Source organism: Schistocerca cancellata, chromosome 2 (assembly GCF_023864275.1).
Source record: "Schistocerca cancellata isolate TAMUIC-IGC-003103 chromosome 2, iqSchCanc2.1, whole genome shotgun sequence".
Taxonomy (NCBI): domain Eukaryota; kingdom Metazoa; phylum Arthropoda; class Insecta; order Orthoptera; family Acrididae; genus Schistocerca; species Schistocerca cancellata.
In genome coordinates this window covers 1,117,382,122-1,117,403,152 of record NC_064627.1, presented here as the reverse complement: position 1 = coordinate 1,117,403,152, position 21,031 = coordinate 1,117,382,122, and the positions used below count along the sequence as shown (strand labels likewise).

The 21,031-nt window shown below is 39.7% G+C and overlaps 1 protein-coding gene across 6 annotated transcripts in view; it reads right to left on the bottom strand.

The window, feature by feature from the left end:
* LOC126163154 (protein CLEC16A homolog) overlaps positions 1-21,031 on the bottom strand; it is a 212,618-nt gene that overhangs the window by 44,208 nt on the left and 147,379 nt on the right. For 3 of the 6 annotated variants that reach the window (XR_007535169.1, XR_007535168.1, XM_049920088.1), the window contains exons 16-17: positions 15,177-15,328; positions 952-1,098 (exon numbers count right to left, since the gene is read on the bottom strand). Coding sequence is in view for 4 of the 6 variants with exons in the window: in XM_049920088.1 (XP_049776045.1) it covers positions 952-1,098; positions 15,177-15,328 (299 nt within the window). In the remaining 2 variants the exon portion in view is untranslated. The remainder of the gene's footprint in view (positions 1-951; positions 1,099-15,176; positions 15,329-21,031) is intronic. The other 3 variants (XM_049920087.1, XM_049920084.1, XM_049920086.1) reach the window with 1 other exon arrangement.

The window sequence follows — 21,031 nt, the reverse complement described above, 5'->3', positions numbered from 1 at the left end:
TAATTTGCTGGTCTTGTTTTACTAATTTTACAGAAATTCCATACACTTCATATATCTGCATAGAATGAGAGAAGTGGAGACTTCCTTAGCCATGACCTAAATTTAATTCAAAAACAAACCAGAAAATGATGATACGTCGACAAGCCACTCACACACATCAATTTGCCTTATAGCAGTGACACAGAGCTGATCTGCTGAACTATTGCCTTTGGCTCATTTGGATGCTGTGAGGGGCAACTAGAGCCCTGGCATAAGGAATGCCTTTGGATGGTTAAACTGGTTATCTCTATAATCTGTAAATAAATTTTTCATGCCCACAATCATTATCTGTACTCTGACAATATGTTTAATGTTATAAAAGATCCCAATCATTGCCTTCTAGGTCTCTATACACTGTTCTGTATTTCCCATTTGAAATACAATTTCTAATTTCCACCTCTAATCAGTAGCTGTCAAAAACAAACATACAAATGTAAAGTAACTGCTGGCACTTGTTTACAAAACACTATTGAGTTATATACTTTTTATATTTTTATTACTGATAAAATACTTCTACATTTCTTCCATGGCATTTCTTACACAACAGTGCTATAAAACCATAATTCCATTTCTTTTATGCTAACTTTCTTGTTTAGACTACTTTTATTGCTCACTACAGTCAATGAAACCCTCTCCCCACTGTTTTACTGTATTCAGTGGGTATGAATTAACAACTTTCAAACCTCCCTCTTCAACCCAAACCAACTGCAGAAGTTTTCCCTCCTGCTCTGTGCAATCACTAAAACAAATGTGACAGATTTCTAATCTTTAATAATTAAAAAATAATGAGAATAATAACATTCAGTCCTTAGTCTTCCTCTTTTCTACTAACAGGGACACACTGAACAGAGAACAGACCTCCAAAATCACAGTCCTCTCACATACATTTACTGACATAAGTAATGGACTTACTTACTTGCTGATGCTTCAGCTGCACGCTGTGCCATGAGATTATAAGGTGGTGGAGAGGGACATGGCAACACATTGCTGGGAAGATCTAGAAGCCTGGCTATCATGTGCATTTTCTTCTGGCGTGCTTTTATACGTCCTTTTGTTAGCCTGCAATTGAAAATAGTTGTCTGAACACCATCAAATGTGGAAAGGTAATTTTCCTGTAAGAATGGGTCAGGTCGAACAATATGTACCATAATTCCAAACATGCTGCTAATAGTAGCACAAACTACTGGAACAGGCACCCATATTCAAGCCTTTCTGGGTGCTTACGCTTTCAATTAAGAAATATTGGTGAAAACTGACTTTCAGTCTGCTTGAAACAGCCCTATTATCCCATGAAACATTTTGTCAAAGAGGAGTAGTAATAATCCTAAAAATTGGTCTAAATTTAAATCAGTCAATATATTCAGTTAAACAATGACTAAGCCAGTTTTAAATCAGGCATCTTTCACCACAACTAAAGTAGGAGCTGATCCACTCAAAGATTAGCCATGACAATGGGTGGCACATTGCAAGTGTTTTACAATTGTAAATAAAAAATAATTATTTTCAAATTTATTTCATATTTCACGTCCTGTCATTTCATGTCATATTTCATACGTCATATTTCAGATTTTTGTCATGTCACTACTTCTGAAAATAACTGTTCAAACTACAAATAAATTGGTGGAGACACTAAACATTCTGCTTACGTCAGTCAGGGCAGTGTTGTCTTTCTTCCAGTGTTGAACTGTAGTGCAGCTATTGGGGCCGACATGTAGTGATTGAGTTAGCACTGTGAAGTTTATCAAGTGTGGGGCTGGAGTATGGATGCAAGGGTGTGGTCATGTTAAAAATATTAAAGTGGATGTAGAACTGTTAGTTAACAGGGGAGACACAAAAGGACATAGCAAGAGATTTACACGGATTGTATCTCATGTTGAGTTTTCCGTATAAGTGGAAGAATGATTGCTGGTAATGCACTTAATTGTATGAATGGCACAATTATAATTTCAACAGTGTTTGTGTAAGAGCTAGAAACCATAGTGGCTAACATTTGACAACGAGTTCCAGAAAAGTTGTGAAACTTGACATGAACTGTTGTTATTAAATATTTTTCCAGTCAGTAACAATAAATACTACTAATTATGACTTTGAATACTACTAATGATGATTTGTATTTGTTAGGGCATGGCCATGATTACTAAGATCAAAAATGGTTCAAATGGCTCTGAGCACTATGGGACTCAACTGCTGTGGTCATAAGTCCCCTAGAACTTAGAACTACTTAAACCTAACTAACCTAAGGACATCACACACATCCATGCCCGAGGCAGGATTCGAACCTGCGACCGTAGCGGTCGTGCGGTTCCAGACTGTAGTGCCTTTAACCGCTCGGCCACTCCGGCCGGCTGATTACTAAGAGTCGAGTTCAACCAACAGATGTGAGCTCTACTATTAATTAAACAGTCTGATTGCCAAAAATTAATTAAACTTTGATTCTTATTTACTAGCAGGGAGCTTACAAGGCTACAATTAAATGCACACAGGTTCATGGTGTCTTTGGCTGTTTGGCAAGTCAAGAAAATTGCATAACAGTTACCAGCCAGTAAAATGTTTTAAAATGTAAGTAAACAACAGAAAGTCTAGATTGGAATATCAACAATATTAGAAAAAGGGTAAGTTGCTACTCATTGTAAAGATGACATGTTGAGCTGCAGGCAGGCACAATGAAAATACTATTGCACATTGAGCTTTCATCCAAAGCTATCTTCAGAAAAGAGAAAACACATGGGGAGGGGGGGGGGGGTGCGCACGCACACACACACACACACACACACACACACACACACACACACACACACCACACACACCACACACACACACACACACACACACACACACACACACACACACACACACACCATGCAATCTGTGCTGTCTCCAGCCACAGCGGCCAGAATGCAACTATCGGGTTGAATGAAAGAAGAAATTCAGAGGGAGGTGGGGAAGGGGTAGGGGCATGAATACCCAGTACACGTAGGAGTAGAAAGGTCAGTGCTGTTCAGAGGAAAGTTCAAGGACTAGATGGCAGCACGACAATACTGCATGCACAGCTTCTTGAGGCTGTGGGGAAGTGGGGGAGGGGGGGGGGGTTGGGCTGAAAAAAAGGGGGGGGGGGTTGGTTGAGTTGGGGGAGGGGGGGAGACCAAACAACGAAGTCATCAATCTTATCAGGTTAGCGAAGGATGGGGAAGGAAGTTGGCCATGCCCTTTCAAAGGAGCCATCCCGGCATTTGCCTGGAACGATTTAGGGAAATCACGGAAAACCTAAATCAGGATGGCCGGGTGCGGGATTGAACCATTGTCCTCCCAAATGCAAGTCCAGTGTGAAGGGGGGAGGGAAAGTAGATGAGCAGAGAAGTTGAAAAGACTGGTGGGTGCATTGGCAGAGAGCGGCGCACAATGAGGGTGGGGGGTGTTAATTGGAAGAGGGTAACAGGGCAGTTGGGGTGGAAACTGTTAGGTGAAGAGTGTGTGGACATTAGGTTACAGTAGGCTGAGGCCAGGATAATTTCAGAAGTGAAGAACATGTTGTAAGGACAACCCCCATCTGCACAATTCTGAAATGCTGTTAGTGGACGGGAAAATCCAGATGGTCCGGGTTGGGAAGCGGCAATTGAAATTTAGCGTGTTATGTTCAGCTACATGTTGTGCCACATGGTAGTCTAGTTTGTTGTGGGCCACAATCACACCAATACAAAAAGATGTGCAATGATTGCACCAGAGCTGGTACATGGCATGGCTGCTTTCACAGGTGGCCCACTCAGCCTCTGATGGGGCAGGATAAGCCTGTGACAGGACTTAAATAGGAAGTGCTGGCTGGGTGATTGGGCAGGTCTTGCACCTCTGTCTTCCATAGAGATATGATGTCTTTGGCAATGGGTTGGGATTGGGAGTGACACAGGAATGGACCAGGATGATGTGGAGGTTGGATTGGCGATGGAACACCACTTTAGGAAGGTGGGAAGGATTTTGGGTAGTATGTACTTAATTTTAGAGCATGATGATATGTGTTTGGGGAAATGGCAAGGGAAATCTGTTTGAGGACTAGGTCTTGCAAATAGTGCTTGTCTGTGAAGGATTTGGTGAGACCTTCAGCATACTGGGCAAGGGAGTTCTTGTCATTGCAGATATGCCATCTCCATATGGTCAGACTGTATGAGAGGTGGATGGAGCAATCGGAGATGAGTTTGAATCTCGGTCTGGCACACAGTTTTAATCTACCAGGAAGTTTCATATCAGTGCACATTCCACTGCAAAGTGAAAATTTCATTCTGGGAACATCCCTCAGGCTGTGGTAAAGCCATGTCTCTCCAGGAGTGCTAGTTCTGCAAGTTTCGCAGGAAAGCTTCTGTGAAGTTTGAAAGGTAGGGGATAAGGTACTGGTGGAAGTAAAGCTGTGAAGACTGGTTGTGTGTTGTTCTTGGATAGCTCAGTTGGTAGAGCACTTGCCCACGAAACGCAAAGGTCCTGAGTTTGAGTCTCGGTCTGGCACACAGTTTTAATCTGCCAAGAAGTTACCTCCTCCCTTCCTCTTTTCATATCTTTCTTCCCCAATCTCTCTGCCTATCTCCTTATCCTCACTCCTTCCATCTCCTCCCTGTTCATCTTCTGTTTACCCTTCCCTCTCTGACCATCTTCTCTTCCCCCCTCTTCCATTTCCATCTGCCCACTAACCCTCTCCTACAACTCCCCTCTTTCTATTCTTCAACCCCCCCCCCCCCCTCCCCTGTCCAAACCCTTCCCAATCTCTCTGGCCATCTCACACTCCCACCTCTCTGTCTGTCCATCTTCTCATCCAACCATTTTATATCCATCTCACCTTGCCCATCATAATCCACCTCCTCTTCTCTCTCTCTCTCTCTCTCTCTCTCTCTCTCTCTCTCTCTCTCCCCTCAAACACATACACAGTACTATGCACACAACACAGCTGTTTACAAGGCAGCTTAGATCTCAGAGGGTTCCAATCCTGCATATCTGCAGATACGTCTGCTTGTGTCTGTATACGTGTGGATGGATATGTGTGTGTGAGCGAGTGTATACCTGTCCTTTTTTCCCCCTAAGGTAAGTCTTTCCGCTCCCGGGATTGGAATGACTCCTTACCCTCTCCCGTAAAACCCACATCCTTTCGTCTTTCCCTCTCCTTCCCTCTTTCCTGACGAAGCAACCGTTGGTTGCGAAAGCTAGAATTTTGTGTGTATGTTTGTGTGTCTATCGACGTGCCAGCACTTTCGTTTGGTAAGTCAAATTATCTTTGTTTTTAGATATATTTTTCCCACATGGAATGTTTCCCTCTATTATAAATATATATGTTAAAATTAATTAGAATAGCAGGAGGATGCCCTAATACATTGTCAATTAATAATGTCACTTTAAATGAGATGTGTTTCGATTGGCAATAACATCTTGTAGTGCTTTGAGAATTTCCGTGTAAATTCTAGAACCACTTGGCGTTCCTCCATCTCAAACCCACGATATTGTAAGTAGAAGTGTGAGAGAGACAAATCCGACATACTGCATACCGCATGTTTGTGTGTGCAGGTCTAAAAACAGTCACGAGCAAAATGTGGATGCGGCGGCCGACAAGTTCCTGCTGTACGATCCATAGAGTTTCAATGTATGTGTGGAGAAGAGCCTGTGCTATTCTTTGCTGGTTTAGTGACTGTGATGATTGTTAAGAACAAATGAAGAAATGAGATTAAACTTTTAAGTAATTCATGTGTTGGGCTTGCTAGAAGCAAGACATGTTCATTTTTTCTGGTGGTTATTAAACCAAGAGTGGAAAGAGAGTCTGATAAATTCCTGTAACCAGCATTATTCTTCGGAGAAGTAGTTTTTGGAGATCAATGTGGTTGGCTATCCAGAGAAGAAGATTGGCTGTGCATACCAAGTAAGTCAACCTATGGGAGAGAGCTGGGAAGTTTGAAAACCAGCTCCATATTGCTTCTTGTCGTCTAAAGCGTTGGAATCTGACTTCAAGGATGACATGATTATGAAACCAGTTCTCAAAGAGGGTAGCTGTCACCCAAATCTTTAGCATTCAACTTTCAAATCATAGAAAATCCAGCTTTAGATGTATTTTTAATGCTCTTGGATTTTCTAAGAAATAAAGTAAGAGAGGTTTAATTTGCAATCACCAGCTGCATTCGCACCAACCACCACAGAAAACTGATCTTTGGCAGCTTCGAATCCTTGAAAGATTCTCTCTTCATGCATAATAAAGGTTCTTCCAGGCACCCTCTTCCAGAACACATCACTTTCATCTATGCAGAGTATGGTTTGGCTTGTATAGCCACCTCCTTCTATCACTGCCTAAATTTTCTCTGGATACAGCGACGTAGTCTCTTTGTCAACACTTGCCACCTCTCCACTTTCTGTGATGCTATGCCAATTATGATGACTTTTGAATTGATTCGACCAATTTTTACTAGCTTTAAACATTTCACCTTTGTCTGTCTCCATGGCTGCTTCATTCAGACTCTCAAAAATTAGCTTAGCTTGAGAGCACTCAATGTTCTGACCAACACGACAATTTTTCCCAATTAAGTGATTCTCATACCATACTTTCAACATAGTTTCCATCTACATCTATAACTATACTTTGCAAGCCACCATGAAGGGCACAGTAGAGAGTATGTCCCATTGTACCAATTATTAGGGCTCTTCCCATTCCATTCATGTATGGGGGCACAGAAAGAATGATTGTCTGACTGCCTCTGTCTGTGCTGTAATTATTCTAATCTAGTCCTCACAATCCCTATGTGAGTGATAGTAGAGGGTGTAGTGTATTCCTAGAGCATCAATTAAAGCTAGTTTCTTAAACTTTGTTAGTAGACTTTCTCGAGATACTTCTCATCTATCTTCAAGAGTCTGCCAGTTCAATTTCTACAGGATCTCTGTGGCACTCTCTCATGGGTCAAGAAAACCTGTGACCATTCGTGCTGTCCCCCTCTAGATATGTTCAATATCCCCTGTTAGTCCAATCTGAGAGATTTCATCATGATGTTTAAGAATGATACTTGAATTTAAAGACTAAGCATTCGTCACAGTTTCTAGAAAGTTTTCTTTACCTTTTGTAATTGTTCTAACAGTTGCTTCAAGTCGATAAAATTTCTTTGCCAATTAACTAATTTTAATTTTCACATTGTAGTCTTTGATAATATTAAGTTTACATTCTAAAGATAATTATTTAGTTTTCTTGTATGATGTAAATTAGTTCTTCTTCATTTGGATGACACAGTTAGAATCTAACAATCAGGCCAGGTCCATAGATAAAACAATCCCGCATGAAACACATTCGAACCTGTTGTAAGTGGAACACTATGTGGCAGAGTGGGGGAATAGTTGTGGCAGCACCCAAACAAATTGTTTTAACTCTGGATTTGGATAAAACGGGACAGCGCAAGTCAATATGATTAGCAAGTTTTGCAAAGATACTGTTATCATAAAGACTGCATCCCTTACTCTATTTTCCTCATATCTGAACTACAGAATAAAAATTTGGAGAGCAACAACCAACACAAATCTCAATAATCTCAATAAGCTACTAAATCTTTAAAAAATGGGGGTGGGGGGCTATAAGAATAATCTGGGGGGGGGGGGGGCTATAAGAATAATCTGTTCAGCTAAGTACAAGGAATCATGCTGCAACTTGTTTCCAAAAACAGACGAGCTGATCATAGTAAACATGTATAGTCTAAAAGCTATACTGCTTGTTGAAAGACTGAACCTGAACATATATTCTGATTGGCATCAGTACAATACCAGAAATAAAGAAAAAATTTATAACAGCAGCCACAGAAGCACTCAATGAAAAGGATCTGCAATTTGCAGTACTCAAATTAGCCAATGCATTGTCCAGTATATTATGATTCTTCCCACAGTGAAGCTTAAGTTTCAGCTTAAGCAATTCCTTTCACAAAACCCTATCAACATATTAGAAGAAAATCATAGTTACATGTAGAATGTTTTGAAAAGAATATGTAAATAGCAGCACATAATTCAAGTGCAATATTATCATTTGAGCATGCTGTTCTGAGAGAGATTTTTGGAGTATTGAAGAGTGGAGATGATTGGAGAAAAAGGAAAAGCCATGAATTTGGCTGGAGTTTTACAAATCACCGAGCATTGTGGCTGTGGTTAAAGAGAGGAGACTAAGATGGTACAGATGCATAATGCATTGAGAAGGCCAGATCACCAGGCAGGTGCTAGAAGAAGACATAAGAGGTAACAGAGCAATGCGGAGAACTGGGCCGTGATGGACTTGATAGAATCAGAGAGAATATGAGTATGATGGGACTAGCTGGGAAGAATACAACAGCTGAAGATGATGGAGGAGGCTGATTGGCGAGGCCAAAGACTGACTGGCCTGTGAGGCCAACCTAGCAAATAAGTAAGTAAGTATGTAGGTAGGTACTATCGTACATTAGTCAATGGCATATTCAGAAGAATATTTCTTCTCCATGGATTTTAATACCTACTCCGAATTTTTCTTTTGTTTCCTTTACTGCTTGCTCAATATACAGATTGAATAACATCGGGGACAGGCTACAACCCTGTCATACTCCCTTCCCAACCACTGCTTCCCTTTCATGTCCCTCGACTCTTATAACTGCCATCTGGTTTCTGTACAAATTGTAAATAGCCTTTCGCTCCCTGTATTTTACCCCTGCCACCTTTAGAATTTGAAAGAGAGTATTCCAGTCAACACTGGAACTGCTGATAGTATTTCGAATAACAGAAGAGTCATAATTTCTAAGTTCTCTTCCCAGAAACTGACACACTTATACTTCAACACTTCACTGTACTGCATAAACACCAATTCAATTTCTATATTTGAACATGGAAGCCAAACTGTTGTCAGAGACATAGCAGGAATCGGGGATCAGTGCGTTTTATCACTTGACAAAATATTTCATGATGTCATGGAAAGTACCTTTTTAACTTAATTGAGAGAAGAGCACATTTCTTCAGAGTATTGACAGTATAGGAGCCTGTTATTCTGAGTAAAGTTAACAGAATCTTTCATAACAACAAACTATCATCCGAAGGCTGAAACATAAATCTAGGGTTAGGGCACAAACTTCATTTGTTGCTGGTCACGAGAAGTGATCTTGGTCTGCAGGATTCTTGTGGTTCAATGTTTTGTTCACTTTTGGCTGATGCATTCAACCCTACATTTTATAAACATCTGTTCTGAAACCTTCTCCAATATGTTTTAGTCAGTGACACAGGACTGAAGTCTGCAAGTTCAACATCTTAATTACAGTGACATCACAGAGGCTGAGCTTGGAATACTCAAGTGGAAGGGAGAAATTTGAACATACTTCATAGACAATGCAAGTAATCAAACATTTGGCATGTTGTTTGGCAAACATGGGTGTCAAGAGAATTGCATGAATTTCATTATTTAATAGAGAATTTATATATTCAATGCTCACAATTTACAAAAAAATTGTCAATAGAAAACAATTTTTTTCCTCTAACACTTACTGTTGTCTTCCTAGCAAGAACGGAAATCTATAATAAACAATGATAAGGAGCAAAATAGCAAAGTCTGACAACCAAAATTAGCTTAGTGAGCAGAACACCCATCAAGTTGTCATATACTACGAACATAAATAAATAAGATACACCATTCTATTGATGGTCAGTGTAAATGTTTTTGTTTAATGATCAGTGTGAACATAGCCACTTAGATTGCCAAAGATTATTTGATGGTGAAATTCTGTTTGATGTGGTGTTAAGTGTCATTTGACAATACCACTTCCCTATCAACTGCCTAAAAATTGAAACCTTCCACTGTTTTCAGTTTCAATGTCATTTTTTTTGGCAATCTTTTTTTTTGTTAAGACTTTGTGTCTCATTCTTTCCCAGTGTTATGCTGAAAAAATTTCATTTCCAAAAATTAAATGTTTTGAAGTGGAATGATTGGCACTGACAAATTTATTTTCTATTATTAATATCTTTGTCACATCATATTCCAGTTAGATTTACTGATACCACTCAAGCAAAACTTTTTGACTATCCTGAAATCAGATATCAATTTAGTTTTCATTTATACAAAATTTTCATGTTCTTAATGGTCAAATTTACTGTTTCAATCTGCTATTTCTTTTCTCATCATTTTATGAGCAGTTTGGGAAGCACAGAAATCTACTTCCTAACTGTATTATAGGGGTGAGCCAAGCAATATTCCCAGACAATTTGATTGCTAAGAGTTTGCCTACAAAAACCAATGACCAGTCACCATTGTGTGCCAGGTTTAGCTGGTTTAAAAATACACATTTTTTGACCAAGTTCTGACATATTAAAACTACATGCCAGATTGGGACTTGATCCCAGTAACTTGCCTTTCATAGGCTTTGCTCGTAACTTGAACTATACAGGCTTGACTTGCAGCCCATCAGTTAAAATTTAGATAGTATCTCTCTCCTACTATCCAAACTTTGTCACACATACCTTGCAGAATTAGTTCTTCTGGAAGAAAAGATATTATGAAAAATTGAAACTGTGTGCCAGAAGTCTTGTGAAAATAAAGTAGGAGGGATACAGTGGCAGAATTTAAGCCATGGGGAAAGGTTGTGAGTTTTGCCTGGCTAGTCAGGCAGTACAAGTATTTCCCACAAAATGTAAGGTTCCAAGTTCAAGTCTCATCCTGGTACATTATTTTAATCTACCAGCGAGTTTCAAATTAGGCACACTCCATTGCAGAATGAAATAACTGTTCTGGAAATTTACAATACCAAGTACTGCTTTAGGATTATTGTCAGCTGAAACACAGCATTTCGATGCAAATGTCATCAAACCAACTGCAATGAAGTTGTTAACAATCATTATTCGCAAAAATATTTGTGTGTATCAAACAGAACATGTAAGCAAGTGCATGATGTAAGTTTAACTCTAGAAGTATCAAATAAATTTACAATGCTACATTAGAGTGCCACAAAACAACCTATATAATACAACCAAAATAAAACAATAATCTTCTGACAGTGGAAACACTAATTTTCTAGTAGCAAGAATCACAATAACACTTCTTTATGATGACATTCATGAAACACCTCTTTATAATGGGATTCACTTTAAGCAATTTAGGGAAACCATAACAAACATAAATCAAACTGGCCAATCAAGAGTGCAAACTCCACTCCAGGCACCACCTCACTCGATAGCACTGTGTAAATGATCCGGATAATATTATAATCCAACTTCAAGTTGATATCACAAATAACTGTAACTCCAAAATAACAGTAAATCATCTTATTTGAACAGAGCTCTTCTTCTCACTAATAATGAAAAACAAAAGACCACATTGTTCAACACAGCAGCCATTTCCTGCTTTTATTCTACAGTATTCAGCCATACGACTAAAGCAGGAATCATTAACATGAAAAATGATTTTTCAGACTACTTTTGTTTCAGGTATAAGCCTTATTAATAACATCGGTAAATAGAAACAACTTCATATAATTTGAGTTCTCGATAATAACACATCATACATAATTTGGAAGTGTGACGATGAACACAAATGATAAATTATATGAAGCAACAACAAAGTTAAAAAAAGTAATAAAATCTTAATAGTCACAATCACAAATGAATAATATTAAATGATGACTAGTTTCAGCTGATTATACAACCATCTTCAGATGTCAACCAACGACAGAAAATTGCACTAAGGTACAGCACCAGAAGCAATTACACAAATCATAATAATACAACCAAAGGCTCAATTACATATTGATTATGTACGTGCAGTATCTGCTTGTAAAATGAGACTAAGATGTGTGTGTATCACAATGGACGCTCATGAAAATATGGCATGTAACAATGAATAAAATATTGAACGGGAAAGTGCTAGTAGACAGGCACAATAAAAAAAAAAACACACAAACACACACACAAAATTTCAAGCTTTCGCAACCCACGGTTGCTTCGTCAGGAAAGAGGGAAGGAGAGGGAAAGATGAAAGGATGTGGGTTTTAAGGCAGAGGGTAAGGAGTCATTCCAATCCCGGGAGCGGAAATACTTATCTTAGGGGGAAAAAAGGACAGGTATACACATGCGCACGTGCATGCACAGGCACACACAGGCGCACACACACATCCATCCACTCCTTTTTTCCCCCTAAGGTAAGTCTTTCCGCTCCCGGGATTGGAATGACTCCTTATCCTCTCCCTTAAAACCCACATCCTTTCATCTTTCCCTCTCCTTCCCTCTTTCCTGACGAAGCAACCGTGGGTTGCGAAAGCTTGAAATTTTGTGTGTGTTTGTGTGTTTTTTTATTGTGCCTATCTACCAGCGCTTTCCCGTTTGGTAAGTCATGGAATCTTTGTTTTTAATATATTTTTCCCATGTGGAATGTTTCTTTCTATTTTATGAATAAAATATTGGGTACTCAAGACCTAAGATATAAACAGAGGTGTCAGTACAAACTAAAACACAAAACTTTAATAAAGCAAGCTAAAATATGCAGAGTACAAACCCATCCTTACAGCCCATATTAATACACAATATTTTACACATAATATCATTACATGAGTAACTTGTCAACCAAACCACATTAGGTACAGGAATGCTAATGGGTCTAGTACTATGTGGCCTGTTCATAGTTGTAAGCATACTAATCAGCTACATGTGTTCATGCAGACCCACAATGGGAAGGCAACATGCTGATAGGTAGTACATGTAGTTACTGTAAATAAGAAAATGCAATACACACAAAAAAATACAAAAAGTAAACAGAAACTGAAAAAAGACTTGAGTAATATCTACCTAATATCATAACACAATACAAAAGCTAGAAGAAGTATGCAAAAATATACTCACCTAAGATGAATACGTAAAAAATTTTTTGACCATCGGTATGTGATACAAATACATGAAATCATGGAGAAAGGAAAGGGATATACAATAAATAAATAAATAAAAAGGAGACAACATAGGATACACCGCAAAGTACTTCACAGATAAACGAATCACAGTCCGGTGTCTGAGCTCATGAGCTGCACGAAGCAGAAGAGATGTGACAACAGCTGCAAATGTGCGGCTGGCACAGATCATATGTACAGTACATTCCAAAGCACAGCAGCAAGATGAACAATATTTTTGTAAAATACAATAAAAATATTGAAGCTCTATCCCTCACTGAAACCATATTTAGTGTTAAGTATAAGATCAGGGGTGTATCTCATTGGGACTGTGACTCTCCAGTTCCTTCACCAAGCCCACTTTTATACCTTTGGGTGCTCTATGCAGCATCTCCACGTTACGTTTGGTATCCAGAACAGTGTACTTCCCAGTAGCCGAATGCGCTCAAAAAGCCATCCTGTTCTGAGAGTATGTATGCTCTTATTAGTGAGTTTCAAAAGAATGAATTGTCTGGTCAACATAAAAATGATCATGGTACTTCATCTTATACACCCCAGATCTACTGAACTCATTCTTCTTTGGTCCAATTTTGTGTCAAAAACACGTACTCAAAGTGTTTTTAATTTTGAGCCCAAACCTACCATCTGACTTCCAAAAACTGATTCATTTTATCCGATATGTGACCACTATATGACATAGCAACAAATTAATTTTTTATGGTCTGCTTACTTGTTGTATTTTATTAAGTATTTATTTATTATAACTATATGTACTTGTGCACCACCTATCAGCACATTGCCTTCTGCTTGTGAGCCTGCTCAAGCATGCATAGCCAATTACTCTGCTTACAACTCTGAATGGGCCACATACTACTAGACCCACTAGCATTCCTGTACATAATGTGGCATGGTTGACAAATTACTTGTGTAACGATATTTTATGGAAAATATTCAATGCTGACAGTTAAGATGGGATTGTACTTCATATATCTTAGCTTGGTTTACTGTGTTTTTGCATTTTATTTTATAGTGACATCTGTTGATTTCTTAAGTCTTGAATATGTAATATTTTATCTCAATGGTATAGTTTTATTAATTTTCTGGCCGTCTCATTATGAGTGCCACTGTGATGCAGACATTGTGTTTTAGCCTCATTTTATGAGCAGACACTACATGTTTTTTTAAATTGGTATGGTTCGTGTAATCCCTCTGGTACTCTAAATTTGCGCAGTTTTCTGTTGTTATTCCAGATCTGAAAAGGGCTGTATAATTTTGCTGATACTAGACATAATTTAATGTTATTCACTTGGAAACTTGACTATTAAAATATTTTATTAAAAGTGTTTTTAACTTTATGTAAAACTTTCAGATTGATTGTCTCTATCCTGTCTATGTCAGGAATTAACAATATTCTTAACCCTTGAGAGGGTGCACCTGTGTATGAAGTGTACCAACTGCAAATAACATTGTCTTGTACCGTACCACTGTTGTTTTACAATTATGAGCCCACACCTACTCCTTCATTAATTCTTCATCAGAAATAAGAAGAATAATGTAGGAAAAGACAGATTGCTACTTACCTTAAAGAAGACACGTTAAGCTGCACACAGGCACAGTTAAAAGACACTCACATATAGCTTTCAGCCACTGTCTTCGTCAGTAAAACACACACACACACACACACACACACACACACACACACACACACACACACACCTCATGCACACACGACAGCCAAATCCAGCATCTTGGGCCAGAACATCCAAGTGAGCAATAGCAATATAAAATAAACAGTGAAAAATGTACGATCTGTGCAAGAAAATGCCCCAGATTCAAAGCTAGCAGCACAATACCACAAAGAGGTAGTATTAGTAATTAAATAAGCATTTAGCTGAGATGTGAAGCAACTGTGCTGTTTAATGCTTCGAATGGGTCATTACGGGGTAACACTTGTACACACCAACAGAGTGGCATAATGAAAGTTTATTATTGTGTAATTGAACAGCAATTTGCCTCCTATAACTTACATTTATTTTATTGTTGTTTAATTAAACTAAGATTAAACTGTGAGTCTGGTCATAAGTATTTACCTTGGTAACATAAAAGCAGCTATTCTTTACATGTGTACAAAGTATGCCATGAGCCCACTCTTTTTACGAAAATTGGTGTGTCATCTCAAGGTTTAATTGTTAGTGACAAAATACATATAATCTTCTAGGACATTTTCTTTTACATTTCTTGACATCTATTTAAGATTATGTAACTCACCGTTGTTTAGCTGCCATGCACCTAATATGATCATCAAATATGAACTTTGCTGACAACAGTGGCACACGGTTGGAAGAGCTACTCGAAAGTGGACGGTGAACAGTAATATGCAAACAACGGGAGTCATCTTTGTCTCCTGTAACTTCTATGTCCTGAAACATGAAACAATTTTATTCTCATTAATTAAACTGTGGAGGCAAGATATGAACACTGTGATGACCACACTGAGTAGAAAAATAAAGCCACCTTTACCCAAAAAGTATTGTTATTGTTGATTTTTCCACTTCGTATATAAGGACAAATAGTAGACAGAGTCTCTTTTGAAAGCTAAAAAAAATCTTTCCAATAACATAAAAACAATCTTATAGTACACCTTCCCTGCCGATGCCACCAAAAATTATTTTCCTTCTAAGACTATAAATCTAACACTATGAAATCAATTTTAAAGAATTATTACACAAGTTCATTTTGCGTGCATGCACAAAGACAACAAGAAACATAAACAAGTGCACACAATGATTCTGTACTTGTAGAGAGGTGGAAAACACTAAACCACTCGGAAAAAATTTATTTTAGTTAAATCTTCAAGCATATTAGGAATGATTTCTTTATCAGAAACAAAGAGTGATCAAGATATTAAATGTGATGGCACAAAAGTGAAACAGTGGAGGCCACATCAAACAGCAAGATTGAGACCTTCTAACATGATAAAAAAATAATAAATGTAATACACATGATAATAATGAAATCGGTGTGGAAAAGATGAGAGTATGCACAGACAAAGAAACAGTGATAGGAGCAAGCCCAGTTACTGCTGCTGACTGAATGATAGAGCCAACGAATTGTAAACAGCTGCAATACATTAAAATTTTTTCTAGGGGAGCGATGAAAGAAAACATATAGAAAGGTGAAATCAAACAATGGAAACTTCAGGTAGGAATGTCAATAATGTAGGGAAACATAGGTTACTGCTTACCATGTACATGACACGTTACATTGAGGACAGGCACAATTAAAAGACACTTATACATAAGCTTTTGGCCAGAGCCTTTGTTAGAAAAATCATTCATTCACACACACACACACACACACACACACACACACACACACACACACACACACAGGATTGTCAAGTCTGGTAGCTCGGGCCAGAATGCAACTATCACATTGGATGGAAGCAGGAATCTGGAGGGGGTGGGGAAGCATGAGAGAAGCACTGTCTGGCAGGGTGTGCAGAGACTATAACACCAACAGGTGCAGCATCAGGAGGTTGTGGGGCACGGAGGTCAGGAAATAGGAGCAAAAAAAAAGAGTAGCAGGAAAGACGGGCCAATGCATTGACAGAGGGAGGCAAACAAAGAGATGGGAGACAAGAATGGGGAGGAGGTGATAGGCCAGATGGAGTAGAAAATGTCAGATGGAGGGTGTGGAGACAGTACGTTACCATAGATTGAGGGCAGGACAATTATGGGAGCAGAGAATGTGTTGTAAGGATAACTCCCATCTTCACAGTTCAGAAAAGCTGGTGGTGGAGGAGAGGATCCAGATGGCTTGTGTAATGAAGCAGACACTGAAATCAAACACGTTATTTACAGATGAACGTAGTGCCACAATGTGATCTAATTTGCTCTTGGTCACAGGTTAGTGAAGGCCATTCATTCTGGTGGACTGGTTTGTGGTCATACCAATATAAAAAGCTGTGCAATGATTGCGCCAGAGTTCATGTATGACACAGTTGCTTTCACAGGTGGCCTGACCACCAATGAGATAGGATAAACCTGTGACAGGAATGGAACAGGAAGTGCTGGGTGGGTGGATTGGGCAAGTCTTGCATCTGGATCTTCCACAGGGATATGCTCCTTGTGGCAAGAGGTTGGGATTGGGAATGGCATGTTGTGATGATATCTTCACAATCTATCTTCATTTCTTCACAACCTCAAAAGCTTCTCTCCCACCTGCTTCACCTGTTCCTCTTCAACCCAGCATGCCACCTTCCTAGACGTTGACCACCTCCACTCTGATGGCTCCACTTGTACCTCTATCCACATTGAACCCACCAACCTCAACAGCACCTGCAGTTTGGGAGCTGTTATCCCTTCCACACCAAAAAATCCCTCCTATATAGCCCACCCAACTGGGAACCTTGCCCAGTATGTTGAGGGTCTCACCAAGGCCTTCACAGACAGGCACTACCCCACAGACAGATCTCCTGCGCAGTTCCCCTCACACTCCCAGTCCTCCCACCATCCCCAAGAGTCAACCACAAAGTGGTGCCCCCTTCGTCACCAGATACTACCCCGGACTGGAACAACAGAAACACATCATTTGCCTGGGCTTTGATCACCTAACATTGCATTGTGAAATGAGGAACATTCTACATCTACACGGATACTCTGCAAATCACATTCAAGTGCCTGGCAGAGGGTTCATCGAACCACCTTCACAATTCTCTATTATTCCAATCTCGTACAGTGCGCAGAAAGAATGAACACCTATATCTTTCTGTACGAGCTCTGATTTCCCTTATTTTATCGTGGTGATCATTCCTCCCTGTGTAGGTCAGTGTCAAAAAAATATTTTCGCATTCGGAGGAGAAAGTTGGTGATTGGAATTTCGTGAGAAGATTCTGTCGCCACAAAAAATGCCTTTCTTTCAATGATTTCCTGCCCAAATCCTGTATCATTTCTGTGACACTCTCTCACATATTTCGCGATAATACAAAACGTGCTGCCTTCCTTTGAACTTTTTCGATGAGCTCCATCAGTCCCATCTGCTAAGGGTCCCACACCGTGCAGCAGTATTCTAAAAGAGGACAGAGAAGCATAATGTAGGCAGTCTCCCTAGTAGGTCTGTTACATTTTCTAAGTGTCCTGCCAATAAAACGCAGTCTTTGGTTAGCCTTCCCCACAACATTTTCTATGCGTTCCTTCCAATTTAAGTTGTTCGTAATTGTAATTACTAGGTATTTAGTTGAATTTACGGCTTTTAGAATAGTCTGGCTTATCGTGTAACCGAAGTTTATCGAGTTCCTTTTACCACTCATGTGGGTAACCTCACACTTTTCGTTATTTTGGGTCAACTGCCACTTTTCGCACTATTCAGATATCTTTAATAAATTATTTTGCAGTTTGTTTTGATCTTCTGATGACTTCATTAGTCGATAAATGACAGTGTACTCTGCAAACAACCGAAGACGGCTGCTCAAATTGTCTCAAAAATCGTTTATATAGATAAGGAACAGGAAAGGGCCTACCTTGGGTAACACCAGAAATCACTTCTGTTTTACTCAATGACTTTCCGTCAATTACTACGAACTGTGACCTCTCTGACATCATCATCATCACCATTTAAGACTGATTATGCCTTTCAGCGTTCAGTCTGGAGCAGAGCCCCCCTTATACCGAGGCATTTTGCTCTGCTTGTTGCCAGCATCATATTTAAAGTACCAGGGAAGCAGGTTGCTAGCCTTACTTGCCCCGAGTCCCATTGGGTTTTACCCCTAACAGCTGAGGGACTAGCCGGTGGATTTGGTAGTCTTTGCCGTATGAACACAAAGGTGACCACGACTCAGAATATGTCCGAGATGCTCAGCCTTCTGACAGTAAATCACAAATCCAGTCACATAACTGAGACGATATTCCATAAGCACGCAATTTCACTACGAGCCACTTGTGTAGTACAGTGTCAAAAGCCTTCCGAAAATCCAAAAAATATGGAATCGATCTGAAAGCCCTTGTCAATAGCACTCAACACTTAATGTGAGTTAAGAGCTAGTCGCGTTTCACAGGAACGATTTTTTCTAAACCCATGTTGACTGTGTGTCAATAGACTGTTTTCTTTGAGGTAATTCATAATGTTCTAAAATCCTGCTGCATATAGATGTTAACGATATGGGCCTGTAATTTAGTGGATTACTCCTACTACCTTTCTTGAATATTGGTATGACCTGTGCAACTTTCCAGTCTGTGGGTACGGATCTTTCGTCGAGCGAACGGTTGTATATGATTGTTAAGTATGGAACTAATGCATCAGCATACTCCGAAAGGAACCTAATTGGTATACAGTGTGGACCAGAAGACTTGCTTTTATTAAGTGATTTAAGTCGCTTCACTACTCCGAGGATATTTACTTCTATGTTACTCATGTTGGCAGCTGTTTTCGATTCGAATTATGGGATTATTTACTTCGTCTTCTTCTGTGAAGGCATTTCGGAAGGCTGTGTTTAGTAATTCTGCTTTGGCAGCCCTGACTTCAATAGTATCTCCATTGCTATCACGCAGAGAAGGTACCGATTGTTTCTTGCCGCTAACATACTTCACATACGACCACAATCTCTCTGGATTTTCTGCCAGGTTTCGAGACAAAGTTTTGTTGTGGAAACTGTTATAAGCATCTCGCATTGAGGTCCGTGCCAAATTTCAAGCTTCTGTAAAAGACCACCAATCTTGGGGATTTTGTGTCTGTTTAAATTTGGCATGTTTGTTTCCTTGTTTCTGCGTCAGTGTTCTAACCCGTTTTGTGTACGAAGGAGGATCAGCTCTGTCATTTGTTAATTTATTTGGTATAAATCTCTCAATTGCTGCTGATACTATTTCTTTGAATTTAAGCCACATCTGATCTACACTTATATTATTAATTTGGAATGAGTGGAGATTGTCTCTTAGGAAGGCGTCAAGTGAATTTTTATCTGCTTTTTTGAATAGGTATATTTTTCAAGGTTTTGGGGACTACAAAATTCACAAACTAACTGCTTGAAATAATTTTCAGAGAATGCATTTAGCAAAATTTCGGATGATATTTTATGCGTACCTCCATAATTAAACTTGTATTTTTGTCAACATATCAGGGGGTAAATTAAAGCCACCACCAACTATTATCGTATGAGTCGGGTAAGTGTTTGAAATCAAACTCGAGTTTTCTTTCAACCTTTCAGAAACTGTATCATCTGAATTGGGAGGTAATTAAAAGGATCCAATTATTATTTTATTACAGTTGCCAACAATGACCTCTGCTCATACTAACTCACAGGAAGTATCTACTTCAATTTTGCTACAAGATAAACTACTTCTGCCAGCAACAAACACGCCACTGCCAACCGTGTTTAGGCTATCCTTTCGGAACACAGGTTCTTCGCAAAAATTTCGGCTGAGCTTATATCCGGCTTTAGCCAGCCAGCATTCAGTGCCTATAACGATTTGAGCATCAGTGCTTGGGGCTCTAGTACTTTCCCAACTCAGAACTGTTTGAGCCTCTGGTTCAGACCCTCCACTCGGCTCTGTACCAGAGGTCTGCAATCGGTCCTGTTGACTATGCTGCAAATGGTCAGCTATTCTTTCATCTTGCAAGCAAGACTGGCAGCCTTTACCACTTCTGTTAGTTGCTCGAAACCAGAGAGAATCTCTTCTGATCCAAAGTGACACACGTCATTGGTACTGACGTGAGCAACCAGTTGCAGTTGGCTGCACCCTGTGCTCTTCATGGCATCCGGGAGGACCCATTCCACATCTGGAATGACTTCACCCAATTTGCACACGGAGTGCACATTGATTTTCTTTCCCTTCTTGGCAGCCATGTTCCTAAGGGGCCCCATAACGTGCCTAACGTTGGAGCTCCCAACTACCAATAATCCCACCCTCTGTGACTGCCTGGATCTTGCAGGCTGAGTGGTTTCCTCTGAAACAGGACAGGTGACAGCATTTGGCTCAGTGACAGTGTCAGCCACAGACAGTACCTGGAACCTGTTTGTCAGACAAACCAGGGAGGCCTTACGTGCAGCCTCCTGGGAAGTCTTTCGCCGCCTGCTTCACCCCGGGGCGACCTCCCACGGGGCGACCTCCCACTCAACCACAGATGAG